Source organism: Gorilla gorilla, chromosome 13 (genome assembly GCF_029281585.2).
Source record: "Gorilla gorilla gorilla isolate KB3781 chromosome 13, NHGRI_mGorGor1-v2.1_pri, whole genome shotgun sequence".
NCBI lineage: Eukaryota > Metazoa > Chordata > Mammalia > Primates > Hominidae > Gorilla > Gorilla gorilla.
The window spans coordinates 84,900,208-84,922,758 of NC_073237.2; the positions used below are offsets into that span (position 1 = coordinate 84,900,208).

At 40.4% G+C, this 22,551-nt stretch overlaps 1 protein-coding gene across 19 annotated transcripts in view; it reads left to right on the forward strand.

Moving 5' to 3' along the window:
* The window catches only part of SPIN1 (spindlin 1), a 90,107-nt gene extending 79,002 nt beyond the window's left edge, over positions 1 to 11,105 (forward strand). For all 19 annotated transcript variants that reach the window (XM_055350915.2, XM_063696533.1, XM_063696535.1 and 16 more), the window contains 2 exons: positions 761 to 994; positions 7,470 to 11,105. In XM_055350915.2, coding sequence (XP_055206890.1) covers positions 761 to 994; positions 7,470 to 7,669 — 434 coding nt within the window. In that variant the 3' untranslated portion in view covers positions 7,670 to 11,105. The remainder of the gene's footprint in view (positions 1 to 760; positions 995 to 7,469) is intronic.
* The last annotated feature ends 11,446 nt before the right edge of the window (positions 11,106 to 22,551 follow it).

Genomic DNA, 22,551 nt, shown 5'->3' on the forward strand with positions numbered 1-22,551 from the left:
AGGCGTGAAGGCTTAGGGCTTGGGGGCCATGGTGAGCAGTTTGGTTGTTTTTCAAATTATGAAGGGAAGGCATGGGAATATTTTAGATCACACAATGTGGTATCAGTGACACAGTGATTACTTTGGTTGCAGTGAAGAATAAGATTGTAGGAGCAAGAGAGTAAAAACCTATGCCTTAATAAAAAAATGGAAATAAGACTGAAGGAAAACAAACACCAATTTCTTTAAAAAAAAAAAAAAAAAACAAAAACCTCTGTGCCTTGAATAAGTTAGTTCTAAGTTTTAAATAAACGTTCTGTGGTTATGTAAGATGCTAATACAGGAGAAGCAAAGTGAACTGTATACAGGAACTCTACTAGTAATTTTTGCAGTTCTTCTGTAAGTCTGAAATTATCTCAAAATTTAACTGTTAAGTAAACAATAACAAACAATATTTTATACCTTAAATGAACAATTAAAACTTTTGATTTGGGTACAGAACCAAGAGCAGATGAGTCCAGAAAAATAAAAAATCATATTTTTTTCAATTAACTGACTTGGGACAAAATACTTCTATTCTGTTGAATCCATCTCTGAGCTGGGGCCCAGTAGTTTGTCTTTGGTTTTTGTACTTTTTAAAGCTTTCCCAGATTCTGATGCTTGCTAATAGGTTGCATGGACAAAATTTCAGGTGTAGCCTTCTTTAGTAAATTCAGTCTTCATAGTCGGTAATCAGTGAAACAGTTTGTCAACTTTTTTTTTTTTTTTTTTAAATCCCCAGCAACATCTCGAATCAGCGATGCACACTTGGCAGACACAATGATTGGCAAAGCAGTGGAACATATGTTTGAGACAGAGGATGGTTCTAAAGATGAGTGGAGGGGAATGGTCTTAGCACGTGCACCTGTCATGAACACATGGTTTTACATTACCTATGAGAAAGACCCTGTCTTGTACATGTACCAACTCTTAGATGATTACAAAGAAGGCGACCTTCGCATTATGCCTGATTCCAGTAAGTATATATTGGCAACTTTTATATTTGATAATTAGAAGGGATTTGGACTTCAGTACAAGATATTTGATTGGCTCTTTTACAGATACATTTTTATTTTTGGATATATGATTATTCTTTTAGTCATGCACAAACACAGCCTTTGAAATATTTCATCCAGTTGTTATGAATGTTAGATAAGAAAATATTTGATAATCAGTTCTGCTTGGCTTCTGTAATAAGATACAAGTTGTTTTATAATTATTAACACTACTACATATTACTTCTTGCTTTTATTTAAAAACATGATGGAATAGGGATCAGTAAAATACGTCCCCGTGTACCCTGCTCAGCTTTAACAGTTATTATCTCATCGCCTCTCTAGTTTTATGTGTTAGTCCCCCCAATGCAATTATTTTGAATCTAATCCCAAGACATTGATTATTTCATCTGTAAATACTTGAACTTCAGAGCAGCGATCTTCAGCCTTTTTGTCACCGGGGACCAGTTTCATGGAAGACAGTTTTCTGTGGATTGGGGGTTGGGTGTGGATATGGTGGTTTTGGAGGCATTAGATTCCCATAAGGAACACACAACCTGGATTCTTCATATGCGTCGTTCACAATAAGGTTTGTGCTCCTGTGAGAATCTGATGCCTCTGCTGATCTGACAGGAGGCAGAGCTCAGATGGCAGTGCTCTCTTTGCCGCTGCTCACCTCCTGCTGTGCGGCGTGGCCCCAGGTGTCTGGGACTCCTGATTTAGTTAGAGAACATCAATTTCAGAAAACGGTTGACTGCTAACTTTTCAGTAGCAAGTGGAGTACAGAGTCAGTGAGACAGATGATTTAGCTATTTCCACAACCAGTCTGTTCACACAGGTAAGGTAGAAGAGGATGTGACCTGGGCTAATTTCATTAGGCCTAGCAAAGCTTTACTGTGGTTTTTGTTTTTGGATGGAGTCTTGCTCTGTTGCTCAGGCTGGGCTGGAGTGTAATGGTGTGGTCTTGGCTCACTGCAACCTCTGCCTCCCAGGCTCAAGCGAGTCTCCTGCCCCAGCCACCCAAGTGGCTGGGACTGCAGGCACCCACCACCACGCCTGGCTAATTTTTGTTTGTTTGTTTGTTTTGTTTTATATTTTAGTAGAGATGGGGTTTCACCATGTTGGCCAGGGTGGTCTCAAACTCCTGAGCTCAGGTTGTCCACCAGCCTTGGCCTCCCACAAGTGTTAGGATTACAGGTGTGAGCCGTTATGGCCATGTTAGTCCATATAGTTAGTCCATTTAAAATGTGCATTTCTGTACTTTTTAATATATGCACAGATATGTACAGTCCTCACCACAGTCGATTTTAGAACATTTTCATCACCTCAAAAGAAAACTTTGTATCTATTAGCTGTCAGTCCTTTATTCCTCCAACTCCCTGGCCTTAAGCAACCAGTAATACTTGCTGTGTAAATTTCCCTGTTGTGGACGTTCATATGAATGGACTATATGGTGTGAGGTCCTTTGTGCTAGCTTCTTTCCCTTAGCATATTTTGAGATTTGATTCACGCTGTAGCATATATCAGTACTTCATTCCTTTTAATGGCCAAATACGATTCCATTGTATGGATATACTACATTTTGATTGGCCATTCATCCAATAAAGCACATCTGAGTTGTTTCCCCACCTCTTGGTTATTATGAATAATGCTGCTATAAACATTTGTGTACAAGTTTCTGTGTGGACATGTTTTATTTCCTTTGGGTATATACCTAGGAGTGGAGTTGCTGGGTCATAATGGTAACTCTATGTTTAATCATTTGGGGGAACTGCCAGGCTGATTTTAAAAATGGAAATACCACTTTACATTTCCAGCAGCAGTGTATGAGACTTCTGATTTCTCCACATTCTCACCAACTCTTACTGTTACTTTGATTGTGGCCATCCTAGTGGATGTGAAGTGGTATCTCATTGTGGCTTTGATTTGCATTTCCCTGATGAGTAATGATGTTAAGCATCTTTCATATGCTTATTGGCCCCCCTTTTTTTTTGAGACAGAGTCTTGCTCTGTCGCCCAGGCTGGAGTGCATTGGCGTGATCTCAGCTTACTGCAGCCTCCGCCTACTGGGTTCAAGCCATTCTCCTGCCTCAGCCTCCCCAGTAGCTGGGACTATAGGCGCGTGCCACCATGCCTGGCTAATTTTTGTATTTTTAGTGGAGATGGGGTTTCACCATATTGGCTGGGCTCCTCTTGAACTCTTGACCTCAAAGGATCCACCTGCCTTGGCCTCCCAAAGGGCCGGGATTACAGACGTGAGCCACCATGCCCGGCCTATTGGCCCTTTTAATATCATCTGTGGTGAAATGTCTATTCATATCCCCTGCCTATTTTTAAATTGAATTATCTGTCTTTCATTATTGCATTGTGACAGTTTTTTAAATACAAGACCTTTATCAGATGTATGTTGCAAATATTTTCTCCCATTCCATGGGCTGTTTTTACTTTCTTGATGATGATCTTTGCACAGAAGTTTTAAGCTCTGAAGTCCGAGTTATGTTTTCTCTTGCTGAGGTATGCTTTTTGTGTCCTAAGAATCTTTTGCCAAATCTGAGGTCATAAAGATTTACCCTTGTTTTCTTCTAAGAGTTTTATAATTATAGCTCTTACTTAGAGGTCTTTGATGCATTTTCAAGTTAATTTTTGTTTGTGGTTCAAGTTAAGGGTCCAACTTCGTTTTTTTTTGCTTGTGACTGCCTATCTAGTTGTCCAAGCACCATTTTTTGAAAAGACTATTCTTTCCCCCATTGAATGGTTTTGGCATCCTTGTTGCGCGGTGGCTCACACCTGTAATCCCAGTACTTTGGGAGGCCAAGGCGGGTGGATCACGAGGTCAGGAGTTCGAGACCAGCCTGGGCAGCACGGGGAAACCCTGTCTCTACTAAAAATTAGCCAGGCATGGTGGCAGGCACCTGTAATCCCAGCTACTCGGGAGGCTGAGGCAGGAGAATCACTTGAACCTGGGAAGCGGACGTTGCAGTGAGCCAAGACCACACCATTGCACTTCCAGCCTGGGCGACAGAGCGAGACTCCGTCTCAAAAAAAAAGAAAAAAAAAAGAAAATCAGTTGACCACAGATACGTGGGTGTGTTTCTGGACTCTCAATTCTGTTGCATTAGTTTGTATGTCTGTTGCTGTGCCAGTGCTGCATTGTCTTGATTACATTGCTTTGTGGTAAATTTTGAGATCAAGAAGTTTGAGTCCCGCTTTTTTTTTTCCTCCTTTTTTTGAGACAGTCGCACTCTGTTGCTCAGGCTGGAGTTATAGTGGCACGATCTCGGCTCATTGCAACCTCCGCCTCCCAAGGAACTGGGATTACAGGCATGCGCCACCACATTCGGCTAACTTTCGTATTTTTAGTAGAGACGGGGTTTTGCCATATTGGCCAGGCTGGTCTCAAACTCCTGGGGTGAAGTGATCTGCCCACCTCAGTCTCCCAAAGTGCTGGGATTACAGGTGTAAGCCACTGCGCCCTGGCCCCTCCTTTCTTTTTTCAGGAGTGTTTTGGCCATTCTGGGTCCCTTGCAATTTCATATAAATTTTAGAATCAACTTGTCAGAACAAAGAAGTCACCTGGGATTCTGACAGGGACTATGTTGAATTTGTAGATCAGTTTTGAAGAGTATTGCCCTCTTAACAATGTTAACAAGACTTTATAAGTCTTCTAATCCATGGCTTGATCTCAGCTCACTGCAGCCTCTGCCTCTCAGGTTCCAGCGATTCTCCTGCCTCAGCCTCCCGGGTAGCTGGGGTTGCAGGTACATGCCACCTCGCCTAGCTCATTTTTGTATTTTTAGTAGAGACGAGGTTTCACCGTGTTGACCAGGCTGGTCTCGAACTCCTGACCTCAGGTGAGCTGCCGCACCTGGCCACTTTTTATTTATTTATTTTTTGAGATGGAGTCTTGCTCTGTCGCCAGGCTGGTGAGCAGTGGCACAATCTTGGCTCGCTACAACCTCCAGCTCCCAGGTTCAGGCAATTCGCCTGCCTCAGCCTCTCGAGTAGCTGGGATTACAGGCACACGCCACCACGCCCATCTAATTTTTGTATTTTTAGTAGAGACAGAGTTTCACTGTGTTGGCCAGGATGGTCTCGATCTCCTGACCTTGTGTCTCTCGCCTCGGCCTCGCAAAGTGCTGGGATTAAAGGCGTGAGCCACTGCTCCCGGCTCCACATTTCTTTTATTAAATTTACTTCTAAGGATTTTATTCTTTTTGATGCCATTGTGCATATGAATTGAATTGTTTTCTTAATTTCACTTTTGGATAAGCTTGTTCCTTTAAAAACTACTCAGTGGCCTTTCTTCAAACACATGAATCTCTGGCCTTGGACAGATGTAACTGGTAGGCCCTCTCCATACATTAGCCATGCGTCAGTCATCTCTTTCTTTTTTTAAAAAAATTCTTCCTATGAATAATTTAGTTAACATACTAATTTGCTCATCTGGCGTTGAATTTCTACTTCTTCAATACATATTTTTAAAATTTTTGGGCTGGGCATGGTGGCTTACGCCTGTAATCCCAGCACTTTGGGAGGCCGAGGCGGGCGGATCACCTGAGGTCAGGAGTTCGAGGTCAGCCTGGTCAATATGGTGAAACCCCGTCTCTACTAAAAATAAAAAAATTAGCCAAGTGTGGTGGAGGGCGCCTGTAGTCCCAGCTACTCGGGAGGCTGAGGCAGAAGAATCGCTTGAACCCGGGAGGCAGAAGTTGCAGCGAGTCGAGATTGCACCACTGCACTCCAGCCTGGGCGAGAAGAGCAAGACTCCGTCTCAAAAAGAAAAAAAAAATTGTGTACATTTGTTATAAAGGGGTAATGCAAATTACATACTCAGGAATTTGTCATGAGAACATTTCTTTAAAAAGCATTTCTCCAACCTGTATGAGGTGACTTGAACATTTTTTTATAGATAAATAGAGCAAGTCCTGTTAACCTAATCATAGGAAATGCAAGGGCGTCTGCAATTCTGCATCGCTTTTCCTAGTCATTTTTTGATCTTCCCTCTCCTTTAATTCTCCAAACTTATATTTGTGTGTGTGTGCACGCACGTGCGTGTGCTATGGAAGCTTATTACCTTTAGAAACAGTGGTGATGCTCTGATCTAATGATTTCTGAAAGGGTCCTGGTCGCGTACCCGCTCTGATGCTAAAACAGGCCTCTACATGACTCCCTTGGTTAGCTGAGTTACTATAAAATTCACGTGCGATTGTGTATTTGTAATTCCTTTGTAAACGTGCCACAAAAATGTGGCAGTATGATGATACTGCTTAAGGGAAGAGAATTTTTAAAGAAAAGACTTCAGCTTATATTTCTTTATTTCTTTTAAAAGAATTGATTATGCTCAGATGTTTTATTTTTATTTCTTGTGACTCTTAGTACCAGAGATCACAGTAGCAGTTTTTGGGTTGTCATTCAGTGAGAGAATTTATTGTAACCGAAGAGGCAGACTACTATTAATACATGTACATTATATGGTCCACACCAGGATACCTGTGAGAGTAAAATGACATTACTACCAATTGTGCCAGGATAACATGGACTGTCTTATGTAGCTGGATCATCTGGTTGCCCTACCTGAAGGCCACCTGCTACTACGAGGAAAAGAGCTTTGAGTTTTTCAGAACCCATGCAGAGTTTCTTAAAATAGAATTATAACTGCCTAGCAAACCCCCTCTCTTTTTTTTCTTTTACTTTGTTTTTTTGTTGTTGGTGGTGATGGTTTGCTGTTTCTGTGTGTTTTCTTAGAGGCTAGAGGCAGTACATTAATCTTGGGGACCTTTTAAACAGTACAGATGCCTGTGCCATCCTCAGAGATTCCCTTGTAGTTGTCCTGGGCTGAAGTTCATTCAGCACCAATTTTTAAAGCATGGAAAGCTTAAATTTTGGAACTGAGTTAGGAAGATGATGTGAAATGCAGTGAAGTTGAGGGGGAAGAAGCTTTAAGGATTCACAGAGTAAAACCAATGGTATTTAGGCATTTTAAATGTGTGCCATATTCTCAGTAATCCCTGTAGGAATTGTCTGCTTTCAAATTATATTTCAGAGCCACTCAAACTTATTTTCATTTAAGTACAGCTACAGATTAAACATGGGCCAAAGAAATTTTTGGTTATGATTTTCAAAATTGTTCATATATCTAGATGGGGATCGGCAAACTATGAAAAAAAGTTTTATTATTGGAACACAGCCACATCTGTTTATATACATACCATCAGTGGCTGCTTTTGTGCTACAGTGGCAGAGTTCAGCAGTTGGGACAGAGACCATATGCCCCTAAGCCTGAAATATTTACTGTCTTGTCTTTTACGAAAACGTTTGCTGACTCCTGGTCTAGATAATCATGAATTCAGGCTATTAAAATTTTTTTTAAGTTATGAAAATAAATATGTGAGTTGATTTATATCTAAAAATTGACTTAGAAATTTTCTTTTCTTTTTTTTTTTTTTTTAAATATAGATGATTCACCTCCAGCAGAAAGGGAACCAGGAGAAGTTGTGGACAGCCTGGTAGGCAAACAAGTGGAATATGCCAAAGAAGATGGCTCGAAAAGGACTGGCATGGTCATTCATCAAGTAGAAGCCAAGCCCTCCGTCTATTTCATCAAGTTTGATGATGATTTCCATATTTATGTCTACGATTTGGTGAAAACATCCTAGATGTCATCACAAACTCTGCCAAATTTGTGGAACTATGAAATGTATTATTTGTAGACATAAAGACTTGATTGCTTTCCAGTTTAATGAAAGCTTAAATGTCCCTGCGAACCCACAATCTCTGCCAGCAGAACTGGTTTTGTTCTGAATAGTACAGATTGATGTGAACACAAAGCATTTTGTGTAAGGAGAACCCCTTTCTTTTAAAAGAAGTCTGTCTATTTCGAGGGGAGTTACAGGCAAGTTTGGTAAAAGTTAAGCTAGTATCATAGTCATTTAAAATTGTAATAGATCTTAACCATTTTCCCCCTCACCCTAACTCTCTTATTCTGCCGCCACAATGCAAGCATAGTTTGATGTTTTCGTTATTGCCTTTTTTGAGATATATGTATCTGTATCTACCTATATCTATATGTGTGTATACATATATAATATATATACACAGATACAAATGTACACACACACACCACACACCACACACCACACACACCCCACTGGCAGTCTTTGTGGATTAGGATGGGGGTGACATAATTTTCTTGAGTTTAACAGGAGTGCTTTACCCAAGTCAGTCATGGTTATGATATCACTGCTCTTTATTTAAAAGTAAACTTTGGGCACAGGAACCATATGGGAACATTCAGCTTGTTTAAAAAAAAAAAACCAGAAGTTCAGAGTACCTTTTCAATCTGGAGCCCTTAAACCATAAGTCCAAATATGAATTATTTGTGAACAGTTAATGACCCATATTAGAATTTTACAGTCTGGTGAAAAATCTGGGTAAAAGGCTACCTTTAATTCTAAGCTTTGTTTTTTGTTTTTTGTTTTTTTTTTTTGGTTACATTTTAATCATAAATTCTTTTTTGCAAAGCCCAGGTTCTTGTTCCACACAGTGTAATGTAGGTGTATTTTGGACAGCACATATGGTCCATTGTGTGCAAGTCAGTAATCTGGATTTCAGTACATGGATTTAAAAGGCAACAATCCATCACTGGTTTGTGTGTTTTTGGTAAGTTTCTGGAAGAATACAATGCTTTTATATTGGAAGTATAAGTTTTGAGTGGCATTGTTGCCTTCTAACAAGCTCTCTGGGACTTTTAAAGTTTTATTACTATTACTGCTAATGTATGATTATGGTCAGAGACTTTCAACCCATCCCTTCCTGCCTACCCCTGGCTTTTCCTCACAAAGAATGTCTAGACAAATAGCAGCTTAGTCTCCTGACATCTCTTGTGGGGTGCATGTTCCTGCTCCAGGTATGCTGTTCATGTGGATTCATTCCATTCAGTGGCCCCTTGGGGTTTGCATGCCAGTGAAGCGTTACCATAGAAGAGCCAGCCGTTTGTGTTCGCTTGGTGGGTGTAAGTAATAGCAGCCCTTAGCCACGGAGTCTTTATGTGGTTTATTCCTGCAAGGTTGTTTTAAACTGAAATAGAACTGCTAGTGTGATTGGTTGATCAGCAAAACAGCTGCTCTCATTTTGTTTTGGAGGAACCCTGGTGGTTTGACAGCCAGGAGAAAGGCCATATGTGAAACCAGTCTCTTGTGGAGATTGGAAATCCTCCCTGATATTTGGGCAGAGCCTAAACGTGCATGCTTGTCACTCAAACACCAGAAGTTTGAATCAGAGGTCTGAGTGACCTCTTTTGTGGCTGTTCTTGATGGTTTCCAGGCCTCGTTATGCATGGTTTGCTTGATGCCCATTTTTTGTGCCTTGTGCTGTTGGATGGTAACGACCACTCACCATGTAAACACAGTACCTCAGTTTTCTGTCCACAGCTGCAGTCGCTCTGTCCCTCGTGCTTCACTGTGGGCAGCCAGGGACAAGCTTCTGAAAGCAGTGTGATACCCAAGTCATAGGTGCTTCTCGTGTGTGAACAGGTGTCATTCTGCAGATCTGTTATGTGTTTTCCTGTTGACTCTTAAGAGTCCCTGCATGTAAATCTCAAAGCTGAGCCTGGCTCCCAGAGTCCAGACTGACATTACAGCGCAAGAGTTTGCAAGTGTGTCCAGCATGCACCAACTGTGCAGAACTTGGCTCGGTAACTTTGGGTGGAAAAATAAAGTACATTTTGAAGTATCTTGAGGGTTGGGTCAATTGAGACATTTCTAGCATTACTTAATGACTTGCATTGTGGTTTTTCTGCAAGCAACTTTAATGACTTTTTTTATACCACATGGTCTCCCAGTTTCTAGATGAATGCAACATGATGATGGTGATGATGACGATGAGTTTAATCATTGTTCATTTATTGCCTTTAGGGCTGAGGGAAAGGGAAGGTTTGTGTTTTTTTTCTCCCCATTTTCCCCCATTCTGTCTTTCTTTTGGTGACTTACACCACATGTAATGACGCTATGACTAATTCTGCTCCCAAGCCCTTGTATCTTGGGCTTCATTTTAGGCTCATGTGTCAGATCTGCATGCATTGCTTGCATTTTTCTGGTATCTGAATGTTGGTTCCTTGTTCCAGGAATTCAACATTAATTTCCAAAAGTATCATGGGACTTGTGACAACACAAGACATGAATCTATGTATAAAATTTATCGGCCTTTCTCATTTACCTGCTCTAGTATTATTGTATTGTGTGTGCGTGCGTGTGTGATGTCAGGCTGCCACGTAAAACTTCAGAGAAAAATCTTAAAAGCAGACCATCCTTTTTTGCATGCTCTATTCTAAGTAGAATGTTCAATGTAACTGACTAAAATTGCATGTTAAAGATATTTAGGTTTTTTTGTTTTCTTTATTTTTATTTGTTTTCAGTTTCCTGTATATTTGCTTACTGTGCCGTTTTAGTGGTTTTAGGATAAAAATGCACTGGTGAAGCAAATGTAGTGCCAACAGAAGGTGATTTTCCAGTTGTAAATGTCATGCAGCATTTGAAGGGACTGTGTTTTCTTAAAAAAAAAATCACAGTTACTTCTAAACCAGATTTCATTTCTTTTATTGTTTTATGTGCCAAACCACGAAGTGCATTGGGCTTCAATCTCTGAACACTGTAGACCCATTAGAAGACTGTTCCGATTGTCACAAATTGTAGTGCCTGAAAACACTCTTAAGCTGATTGTCTTAACAAAATGAAAGTTCTCCAAAGACAAAATAGGAACAATTATTATAACAAAATAATTATGGTTGAAATGTCTGTGGTTCCTTGGAAATGCTGCGCTCTTTGTGTTTTTCCATCATTAGTGCAGTTGGAATGAATGTGTATAGGTCAGAGGTCTTCGTGTTCACATTTTAAAATTAGGTAAATGACCTCATCTTTCAAGCTTGAATTCATTTTTAATTTTAATTTTATTTTATACAATGTGTAGACAGTTCCCTGTTCTCTGCATTTAGAAGTATACACAATATAAATCTGTTAATTCTGTAAGTAATTTTTATAATTATGATGTAACTCTATCTTATCCTTAAAACATTTAAAATAAACCCTTTATGTGCAACTCCTGACTGTAAAGTTTGTGCTGATGAGCAACATGTGATGTGTTAAACTTGATTCTGAAAAGTTTTTTGGGCCAAGTAACCTTTTCACCACATGTAAATGTCAGATATGCATAGAAAGAAATAGAATTTTTATTTGATTGATAACATTCAATAATACCTGAAAGAAGAGGAGGTAGTCATCAATATCACACATATATTAAATATTGAAGTTTGCAATTTGACATTGAGAAAGTTTAACTTACAAGATCTTAAACTTAAAAAAATTCTTTTAAATATAATTAAATAATGGGTATTTTATACTTTTCACATGTATTCTTGCTTTGAATATTTCTTATAATGCTTTTACTCATACTTAAATAATAAACAATGGGATTCTATAGTGAAAAATCACTATTTCTCAATGCTAGGATACAAAAAAATGAAAGTAATATAGGCTGGTGCAAAGTAATAGCAGTTTTGCCATTGCTTTTATGGCAAAAAATGCAATTACTTTTGCACCAACCTAATATTAACACCTATGTATGTTTTATCTTTCTTGATTATTTTAATCAATGAGGTAAAAAGTGGAATTTATGGCATGCTTTAATAAGATTTTTTTTTTTTTTAATGTTTCCCAGTTCATTTTGGCCAAAGGATCTCGTGCTTAAGTGTGGGATATTTACCTGCCTTTGGGAGAATGGTTGATACTTGGTGAGGGATGAATGCAAACTTGGGCTTTGGGACGCTGGGCTTCTAGGTTTGTGTCAGTGCAGTGCCTGTGCTCCAAGTCCATGGAGGTTACCGAGGTGGACTGAAGGCAGGGTCTACTCCGGCTTTGGTGGAAGAAGGCTGCAGTTTAAGGAGGAAATGAGCCATTGGGAAGCACAGGTGCCCCTCTTGAGTCTGGGTTTTCTGACCTTCCTTGCTGAAGGCAGATTATTTGTTGTCTGTGTTACCTGTCATGGGTACAGCTCTGTAAATATTGCCCCAAAAGTATAACAAAGCAAGTTTCGTCTGAAGTTTGAAACTTGATAACTAGTATTTGTAAACTAATGAATCAGCTCCCCTATTTAAAGCAGTCATCACTCTGTTGGAGAATTTTTGTTTTTTCTCTTGGTACAATTAAACTCTGTGATGACAAAAGGATTTGATACTAATAAAGCATTCATAAATGCTTAATAAGTACCTTGCCAAGCACTTTCCACACTATTTTGTTTAGTTCTTAATGGTCTTTTGAGGAAGAGGCAGAGATTGAGTATCTCACGCAGGATTATAGAGGAATGAAGACTCAGATCTCTATTTTGTGCCCAGACTCTGAGCTGCTTTATGAACACCTAAATTAAATTACTTCATTGGAGTGATTTGAGTAATCTATCTATAGTGTAATATTTTCTGTGAATAATTTTCTGTAACCTTATTTCATAAGTTAATATCTAAAAAGTGTTTATTTCCAAATTGCCAAATAAAAGGTTTTATATTAGTCATTAGAATGTAGGCATCTGTGTCTCTGTATGCTAAGAATTATAACCCAAAATTATTTTTGTGCTTAAAAAATAAATGATGTCTCCGCGATGGCACGCATATACTTATGTAACAAACCTGCATGTTCTGCACATGTATCCCGGAACTTAAAAAAATTTTTTTTCCATAACTAAAAAAATAAAAATAATGATGTCTTTTTTGGAGAGAAAGTATGCTGAAGAAATTTTAATAATTTTTCATCACAAGAATATAGATTATTTTAATTTTTAAATCTATTCATTTGCTTATTTATTTTGAGACTGGGTTATGAGACTGGCTAATTTTTGTATTTTTGGTAGAGACAGGGTTTCAACCATGTTGCCAAGGCTGGTCTCGAACTCCTGGGCTCAAGCCATCCACCCTCCTCAGCCTCCCAAAGTGCTGAGATTATAGGCGTGAGTCACGGCACCCAGCCAGATAACTATATTTTAAAGACACTTTCAATATATCATGAAAGTAATATCTTCATAAACCTAATTTTTTTAACCACACAGGAGACTTAAAAAGCCTAGATTTCTTTTGCTCATAATCTACAATCTTATGTTTACTTTTTATAGTAATTAGTTTGTTCTGTGTCATATACTGGTAAGATTTTAGGCAGCATGCGGAGTTGAGAGAATTCATTGAGTCTTTAAGTTACTTCTCCAGCCATTCCTAGAGTCTTCGTCTGCCCTTGTGATTGGTTTTGGTAAACCAAGTAGCAGACGGTTTTTTAATAATGTCATGGCACATAAGTTTGCCTAAACATGACATTGGCATTCTTTCTGCTTAATTTTCAAGTGAGGGCCCTGGACCAAGTAGTGCGTCGGCCCCTGCCAGCTCTGAGGTGACACACAAGTGCGGGGCCTTGCTGTGCATTTGTTTTTTTAAGTTGACTTCAGTGAGTGAGGAGGCTTACTCCTGGCTCTGCTTTTACCATCCTCTTTCTCATTATTTTCAATGTATGCTTTCTGGGGGGAAAGTTAAGAGCTTTATGTACCACACAAACTACCTAAAATCCTTAATAGGGTAAGCAGATTATACATAACTTTAAAATTGTCTGTTTCTATGTTGGAATTACTGAAGCAGATTATAATGTGAAAGGACAGAAAGCCTTTTAAAAACCTTTATGTTGGGCTGGGCGCGGTGGCTCATGCCTATTTTAATCCCAGGACTTTGGGAGGCCAAGGTGGATGGATCACAAGGTCAGGAGTTCGAGACCAGCCTGGCCAATATTGTGAAACCCCGTCTCTACTAAAAATACAAAAAAATTAGCCGGGTATGGTGGTGCACGCCTGTAATCCCAGCTACTCAGGAGGCTGAGGCAGAAGAATAGCTTGAACCCCGGAGGCAGAGGTTGCAATGAGTCGACATCGTGCCACTGCACTCCAGCCTGGACGACAGAGTCTGTACAAGACTCTGTCTCAAAAAAAAAAAAAAAAAAAAAAAAAAAAACCTTGATGTTAACATAAGTAACAGTTGTTAACAACCCAGGGTTGAGTGGCAGCATTGTGAATTGTCTTCAGATACAGATCGTGAAAATAACTCTAAAGCTTTTTCCTCGAACTTACCTTTCTATGACTTTGTAAAAAATTGGATAGCTGCTTTCCTTGGTCTTCCCTGCACCTGCACACTGTGTATACAAGTGTGAGCCTCTGGCCTTCTCATAGAAAAGTCTGATGACTGTTAGAGAAATGACATCAGCAGTAGCTCTTTTTCCTAAAGTCAGTCTTTATCCTGTAGTGTGTTTACTCTCTGTTTTATTTATTGGGGACCTGGTTTTAACAAAATGTTACTTCCAGTTTTTCTGTAATACTATGGTAAAGTAGCTTTAACCACTAGATTAAGGTAGCCACTAGATTCTTAATTTAATCTAAATCTGATGGATGCTACTAAGGACAAAACTGGTCATTTTCAGAGCAGTCCTGTAGGGGAGAGCAGTGTGTCAAAGACAAGCACAGTGCAGGCCTATGCCTGGCACAGGGCATGCCACTGTTCTGCTGGCCTGTCATCATTGGGTGTCACTTAAGGCCTTACAATGTTTTGCTTTGTTTTTTTCTTTCTTTCTTTTTTTTTCCATAGAAGGGGTCTCACTGTGTTGCTCAGAGTCATCCTAAACTTCTGAACTCAAGTGTTCCTCCCGCCTCAGCCTCCCAAGTGCTGGGATTACAGGTGTGAGTAACCACGCCCGGCTGGCTTTATTTTTGATGTTTGAGATTATGCTTTCAGTTCCACACAGTCGATTTTGCTTGTTATATAATGTTCGTTTTTAGGAAGATTTTAGTTGTTACATTTTTTTAAGAACACTAGCATCTTCCAGCGTATATAAAAATTGTAATAAGCAGTGTTAAGTTTCACATTTTCTACTTTATTGTGATTGAGAAGACTATACATCTAACTTTTATGAATAAAGTGACACATCTGTGTGTGTTTGTTTTTTCTTGAGATGGAGTCTCGCTCTGTCACCCATGCTGGAGTGCAGTGGTGTGATCTCGGCTCACTGCAGTCTCCACCTCCTGGGTTCAAGCTATTTTCCTGCTTCAGCCTCTCGAGTAGCTGGGATTACAGGTGCTTGCCATCACACCTGGCTAATTTTTGTATTTTTAATAGAAACAGGGTTTCATCATGTTGGCCAGGCTGGTCTCAAATTCCTGACCTCAGGTGATCCACCCGCCTTGGCCTCCCAAAGTGCAGTGGACATGAGCCACTGCGCCCAGTTCAAAGGGACAAATCTGTGTTTTACGTTTGCTTTTGCATTGTCTTAGTGTTCATGAACACTAAATTGTCTTCTTAGTTCATTTGTAAAACATGGTGCTGGAGTTTGCAGTCTAAGCTCATGGCTAGATGAGTAGTGACTTAAACAGCAGGTCTGCTTTCAGAATGTATTCCTGCAGAGAGGTAAGCTGCATTCTTTTAAAACGGACAGTTGTGCCCAGTAAAGTTTATCTGTTGAATACTACAGAAAAATAACCATCATTATATTCGTTTCTACCTTTAGGCCTTAGATGCATGATGTATTTAATTAGTCTTTTTCTTTCAAATATAACCTGAAATAGTTGGTCTTTGGAAAAGTTTTAAAAGTTGATTGTGTTTCTAGAGGGAGAAATTTGCAGATGTTAAAATTCACCTTGAATTTTTGGACATTCCGGCCTGGTGCGGTGGCTCACACCTGTAATCCCAGCACTTTGGGAGTCCCAGGCGGGCGGATTACTGAGGTCAGGAGTTTGAGACCAGCCTGGCCAACATGGTGAAACCCCGTCTCTACTGAATATACAAAAAAAATAGCCAGATGTGGTGGCACACACCTGTAATCCCAGCTACTCGGGAGGCTGAGGCAGGAGAATTGCTTGAGCCTGGGAGATGGAGGTTGCAGTGAGCTGAGATCACACCACTGCACTCCAGCCTGGCCAACAGAGCAAGGCTCTGTCTCAAAAAAAAAAAGATTTTTTTTGACATTGCATCACTAATTCAGTTTCTGGTATGGATTTATAACATTGGTCCTCACATTCTAAGTAAAGCTAGCTGCTTTATCAATTCCAACAGAATCTCATTCTCTTAATGTGTGCTCAAAAGAAATAACTATCAAGATTGCGGGAGTGATTTCTAAAGGCAAGTGGGTCATTGTATGTTCTTCCATGTGGAGCTTTGTGACGTAGCAGAGAGTGTGAGTGGTGTCAATAGTATGGCAAGAAAACTTGCATATTTTGGTTCTGAGAAAGTGAAGGTAGTAGGCTGCCTTCCTAAAGGATTAGCAATTTAAGGGACATTCTAGACCTCTAGTCTAGAAAATGTAACTGTTGGCTGGGCGCCATGGCTGACACCTGTAATCCCACACTTTGGGAGGCCGAGGTGGGCAGATCACCTGAGGTCAAGAGTTCGAAACCAGCCTGGGCAACATGGTGAAACCCCCGTCTCTACTAAAAATACAAAAATTATCTCGGTGTGGTGGCACGTACCTTTAATCCCAGCTACTCAGGAGGCGGAGGCACAAGAATTGCTTGAACCCGGGGAGGCAGAGGTTGCAGTGAGCCGAGATCACGCTACTGCACTCCAGCCTGAGCAACAGAGGGAGACCCTGTCTCAAAAATAAAACAAAAAAAGAAAATGTAACTGCAGGTGAAGGTTTAATTAAACTTCTTTAGACTGGAATTTCACATGTTTTATCTATCAACTTTTGTTAAGAGGTAGGATCTCTTTTTGTCCCAGGCTGGAGTGCAGTGGTACAGTTACAGCTTACTGTAACCTTGAACTCCTGGGCTCAAGTGATCCTCCCAAGTAGCTAGACTACAGACAGGTGCCGCCACAGCCAGCTGATTTTTCAGAGACAGGATCTCTCTATGTTGCCCATGCTGGTCTTGAACTCCTGGCCTCGAGCCATCCTCCCACCTCGGCCTCCCAAAGTGCTGGGATTTGAGGCATGAGACACCCACACTCGATCTTCAGGTTTTTACTGTAACTTATAAGCAAGTCAGTTCCAACTTAAATTGGTTTCAATGCTATTTAGATAGTAGCTAAAGTATGTATTTTCTTCTAGTATATTTTTAAAATGTGGGTATATATAAATAACTTCATAACCCACCTAAAATATTTTATAGGATAAAGTGGATATAAATAATTTTGTCCTTAGAAAGTTCTTTGCCATCTAATTATCATTTTTTAACATCTATTATTCCATAAATTCATAGGGACTAGGTTCCAGCAGCCCAGGCTCCTTTCCATTGGTTCTCACAAAGTGCGTTTCTCTGGGTAGAGCAGGCTGGCGTTTAGTGGAACCCAGGCACCTTTCTCTGGCTTCCTCCTTTTTTCCAATCATTTTCCTTCACGAATTTCAGGAAGCTGTCCTGGCTCTTAAGAGTGCTAAGTATACTCTATACATAACACACATTAATTGTCTTAAGAATCTTGCCCTTACCTTGTTTACAACAATACCAACAGCATGCTGGGTAACATTATAGACTGCTCTAGTTTTGCCATGGTAACATCTGTGGGCATTCCTTCTTGAACAGTACCCATTCCCTTAATGTCTACAATATCACCTTTCTTTACAGATACGCATATATATGGGCAAAGGAACAACTCCAGGTTTTCTAAAAGGTTTAGAGGAAATATATCAGGTGCCTCTCTTCTTTCCTTTTGTTCATAATTTTGGCAAATTACTGGAAGATGGTGGTTGGGGCCAAAAGGAATAATTACAAATTTTTGAACTGTCATGTTGAAGAATTCTTTCTTCCTAGATAAATGTAAATTGACATGGTGTTCCACCACCTATCCTCAGAGATGCAGTTAGCAGAAATGGCTCCTAAAATTAGTGGTCACTGTTATGTTATAAAAATTTGTCAGGCCAGGCGCGGCGGCTCACGCCTGTAATCCCAGCACTTTGGGAGTCCAAGGCGGGTGGATCACTTGAAGTCAGGAGTTGGAGACCAACCTGGGCAACATGGTGAAACCCTGTGTCTACTATAAGTACAAAAAAAATTAGCCAGGCATGGTGGCAGGTGCCTGTAATCCCAGCTACTTAGGAGGCTGAGGCAGGAGAATCGCTTGAACCTGGGAGGTGGAAGTTGCAGTGAGCCAAGGTGGCACCATTGCAACGGAGTGAGCAACGGAGTGAGACGCTGTCTCAAAAAAAAAAAAAAAAAAAAAAAGCCTGTAAATGAACTTATATGGTGGTTATGATTTGGGGCATTTAGGGAGTACTGTGCCAGGTGGCAGTTGGACTTAGATTCTGGTAAGAATCAGCCTTCGGCAGAGATTTTGGAGTCTGTTCTGTTCACTATTTTAAAATGTCTCTGTGCCTTAGTTTCTTTTCTTGCATGATTTTCTTAACATGTTTGAACTTCTGATTTATCTAGAATAACAGTATGGTTTCCTATTTTTTTAAAACACTCTGGAAAGATTAATTTGGTTTTGCGAAGTGTCACATTCAGTGACAGTACATTGCCTATAAAACTAGCAACATAATTTGAATCACTAACATGTTTTTTTCTTTTTTTTGAGACAGAGTTTCGCTCTTGTTGCCCAGGCTGGAGTGCAATAGCATGATCACGGCTCACTGCAACCTCTGCGTCCTGGGTTCAAGTGATTCTCCTGCCTCAGCCTCCCGAGTAGCTGGGATTACAGGCATGCACCACCACGCCTGGCTAATTTTGTATTTTTATTAGAGACGGGGTTTCTCCATGTTGGTCAGGCTGGTCTCGAACTCCCAACCTCAAGTGATCCGCCCGCCTTGGCCTCCCAAAGTGCTAGGATTACAAGTGTGAGCCACTGCGCCCAGCCACTAACATGTTGTTGTCTATAAATCATTTGTGTCTATTCTAAGTGTGACTAGTCATAAGCTTTCCATTGCTCAGTTTTTTGGGGGGTTTGTTTTTTTTTGAGACGGAGTTTCACTCTTGTTGCCCAGGCTGGAGTGCAGTGGTGCAATCTCAGCTCACTGCAGTCTCCGCCTCCCAGGTTTAAGCGATTCTCCTGACTCTCAGCCTCCTGAGTAGCTGGGATTACAGGCATGTACCCCCATGCCCGGCTAATTTTGTATTTTTAGTAGAGACGGGGTTTCACCATGTTGGTCAGGCTGGTCTCGAACTACTGACCTCAAGTGATACACCTGTCTCAGCCCCCAAAGTGCTGGGATTACAGGCGTGAGCCATCGCACCCGGCTGCTCACTTAGTTTAGATACTTTCCACTGTTTATGTCTTAAAACTAACGATGACATCTGGGCTTTGGACTAGAAACGTCAAGCTGATGAAGTCATTTGTTCTTGTGTGCTTCTGTGATGATCCATTGAGGAGCTTAGGTCTAAAGATTGCCATTTTGCTATAGCTTTCAGGAAGAGAAAATAAAAAGTAAAATACAAATTGAAGCATATTCTCAGTTTACAGTCATAATTCTAGCTGAGCATAGCGGACAGAATGTTAATACTTTGGAGTCCACCAAGGCCATTTCTGCATCTGCCCCAGAACAACACAAATGCACAGGATTTTTGTTCCAACATGATTCATTTAGCTACAGTCAAGACCTTTGGCTGGTCAGGCATTGTATCTGTTACTTCTTATGTTTTATGTGCACAGTATTCTATAGTTTTATCATGAATTGAAAGGTTAAGTTTCAAGTTCCTTCCCATTCCACAGAAAAATATCCAGAAACTTTCCTAGTTTCTATGTCTTTATACTGTAAAATTTCCTAAGATCATTTTTATGTTTTTTTTCTACTCTTTAAAAATAGCTGTAGTTACAGTGTCAAATTAGAACAGGGGAACAAGGTGCTGATGTGATTCTGGTTGGACACTGTCTTGAAGGATCTGGGTTAATCACCAACTTAAAATCTCGTGTTCTGAGCTCTACTTCCATGGAAAAAATACCAGCTTTATCTTTCCGATGGGCATATTGTGGGATTTAATGGATTTCAAAAATGTTCATAAAATTTTGGGGAAGAAACTATTAAAATGGGACTTTAAAGTTCCTTTTATAACTAACCATAATATCAACTGCCTTTGCACTTTGTAAAAACCGGAATGTCTTAAAGTAAAATTGTCGTGCTTTTATTGAGGATTCTTGTGATAGTATAATTTTGTGTTTTTTTGTTTTTTTTTTTTTTTTTAGTATTTAAAGGAACAATTTTAAGAATCTCATGTCATGAAGAATGTTTTTCAGATTAAGTTCTATTTCAGTGTTTGGGAAGTACTATCTAGTGAAAACATTCTGGGTTTGAATGAGTTTGAGAAGAAAATTCCCGAAAAAGAAACGTATGACAGTACCTAATTGAAAAAATGAGGAAGTTAATTCATATAGTGCCTAAGGTACCTTTAAGCATTAGAAGAAATGCTCTGAGCAAGTTCCTCTCAAGTTCAGCAGAGTCAGTCTTTAGGTCGGTCTCCATGTCAGGCTTTCACATGCTGAGACCCAGGTTGTGGTTAAGGGGCACCTCCAGCTGTGCTGATCAAGGCACCCCAGGTCCCCTCCATCGTGGTTCTCTGGCCGACTGCTGAGTTGGTTAAGTACAGCATTTCCTATGATGTGATGATTGGTGTTACAGGCCGCCTGAGTGGTGCTGGTGTCACCTACAGAAGCCTCTGTAAGATCCAAGAAGTAGTCTAGGCCCGGTGCCCAATGAGAATTATAGTCCCTGGTGAAGAAATGCAGCTCTTAACTGATAATTTCCTGTCAGCTGGATGCAGGGATGACTCTTACACCTCAGAAAGTCAAGATATCTGCTTGTCCTGGAGCCTGTGCTGCCTGGCCGCCCCTCAGGCTACTTTCTAGTGGGAGAAATGGTGCCCATTGAGTCATAAACGGAAGGCTGGACCTTTCCGTGGTTATGCTCCTGTTGTGGATGGTCAGGACTGTAGAAAAGGGCCTCACAGTACAGAAAGAAGAGCCAAATCTGAATCCTAATGGACCAGGCTGGATTTATAGCCTCAGAGGTTGCCTTGGTTTAATGTTGTAGCAGAATGAGTGGTAGCAGGGAAGGCCAGTCAGGGTCTAATTGGCTGCTTCTACTTTAACCACTTCTTGGAGACAGGATTGCAGGGCAAAGAGCTGTTGGCCAGCCTCAGGTTGCTTGTTGGGAGTCAGCAACTAGCTAGGTATCACATAACTTAATTAGCTGATGGCTGGCATGACCATTTTCTCTTATACAAGTTATTCCCCAGTCTTTTTTTTTTTTTTTTTTTTGAGACAAGAGTCTTGCTCTGTTGCCCAGGCTGGAGTACAGTGGCATGATCTTGGCTCACTGCAACCTCTGCCTCCCGGGTTCAAGCAATTCTTCTGCCTCAGCCTCCCGAGTAGCTGAGATTACAGGCACATGGCACCATGCCCGGCTAATTTTTGTATTTTCAGTAGAGATGGGGTTTTGCCATATTGGCCAGCCTGGTGTTGAACTCCTGACCTTGTCATCTGCCCGCCTCAGCCTCCCAAAGTGCTGGGATTGCAGTTGTGAGCCACTGCGCCCGGCCTCCCAGTCTTTTCGTACCTTTATTTCCCTTGCCTTATCAACAGTTAACACTTTTTAAAAGGTCATGAGCCCAAATAACCCCTTCCAGAAAATTCAGTTGCTACCTTAGATCCTTAAAAAGTGGTGTTTTTGCTTTTTGTTCATCAGTATCTGCCATTGTGCTTCTAAGTCACCATTAAGTTACTCCTCTGGGGCAGAAAGAAATTAAAGATCCAAGAGACAGGAATTTATTGCACATTAAGTTTGTTACTCATCAGAGATGGATGGTCTTTAAGAGTGATCAGTAAGAATGTGAGATTGTTATTGCCATTAAAGACAAAATTACCAACTTAGCTTAGATCTTAACAGGCATTTATTCATGATTTTAGAATCGGATAGCCCTCCAAACCAGGATAGGTTCAAAGAACTTCCGTCTGTCACGTGGCCAGACGGCATTTATGAACAGAAAACAGAAATGAGGTAGAGAAAAACAACTGATATACAGAGACAGCTTGATTGATAACAACTCGCTGTGTACCTTTTTATATAATTTAAACAGTGCCTGTGTTGACTGGCTGCTATGATTGTCTGAGACTGTTACAAAAGTATGAAAACATATACTGTTATGCATTGTAATGTTATTCATCGCTTTTGATGGGAACACTTTTTGCAAAATTTTATATTTCATTGTAGGAACATCTTAGAGTATACTTACACAATCCTAGAAGGTATAGCCTACTACACACTCAGGCTGCCTGGGATAGCCTGCTGCTCCTAGGCTACCAACCTGTCCAGCGTGTCACTGTACTGAATACTGTAGGCAGTTGGAACACAATGGTATTTGCATGTAAACACACCAAACAGAAAAGGTGCAATAAAAATACAATATTATAATTTTTTTTTTTTTTTTTTGAGATCGCCCAGGCTGGAGTGCAGTGGCGCAATCTCAGCTCACTGCAACCTCCACCTCCCAGGTTCAAGCGATTCTCCTGCCTCAGCCTCCTGAGTAGCTGAGATTACAGGCATGCGCCACCATG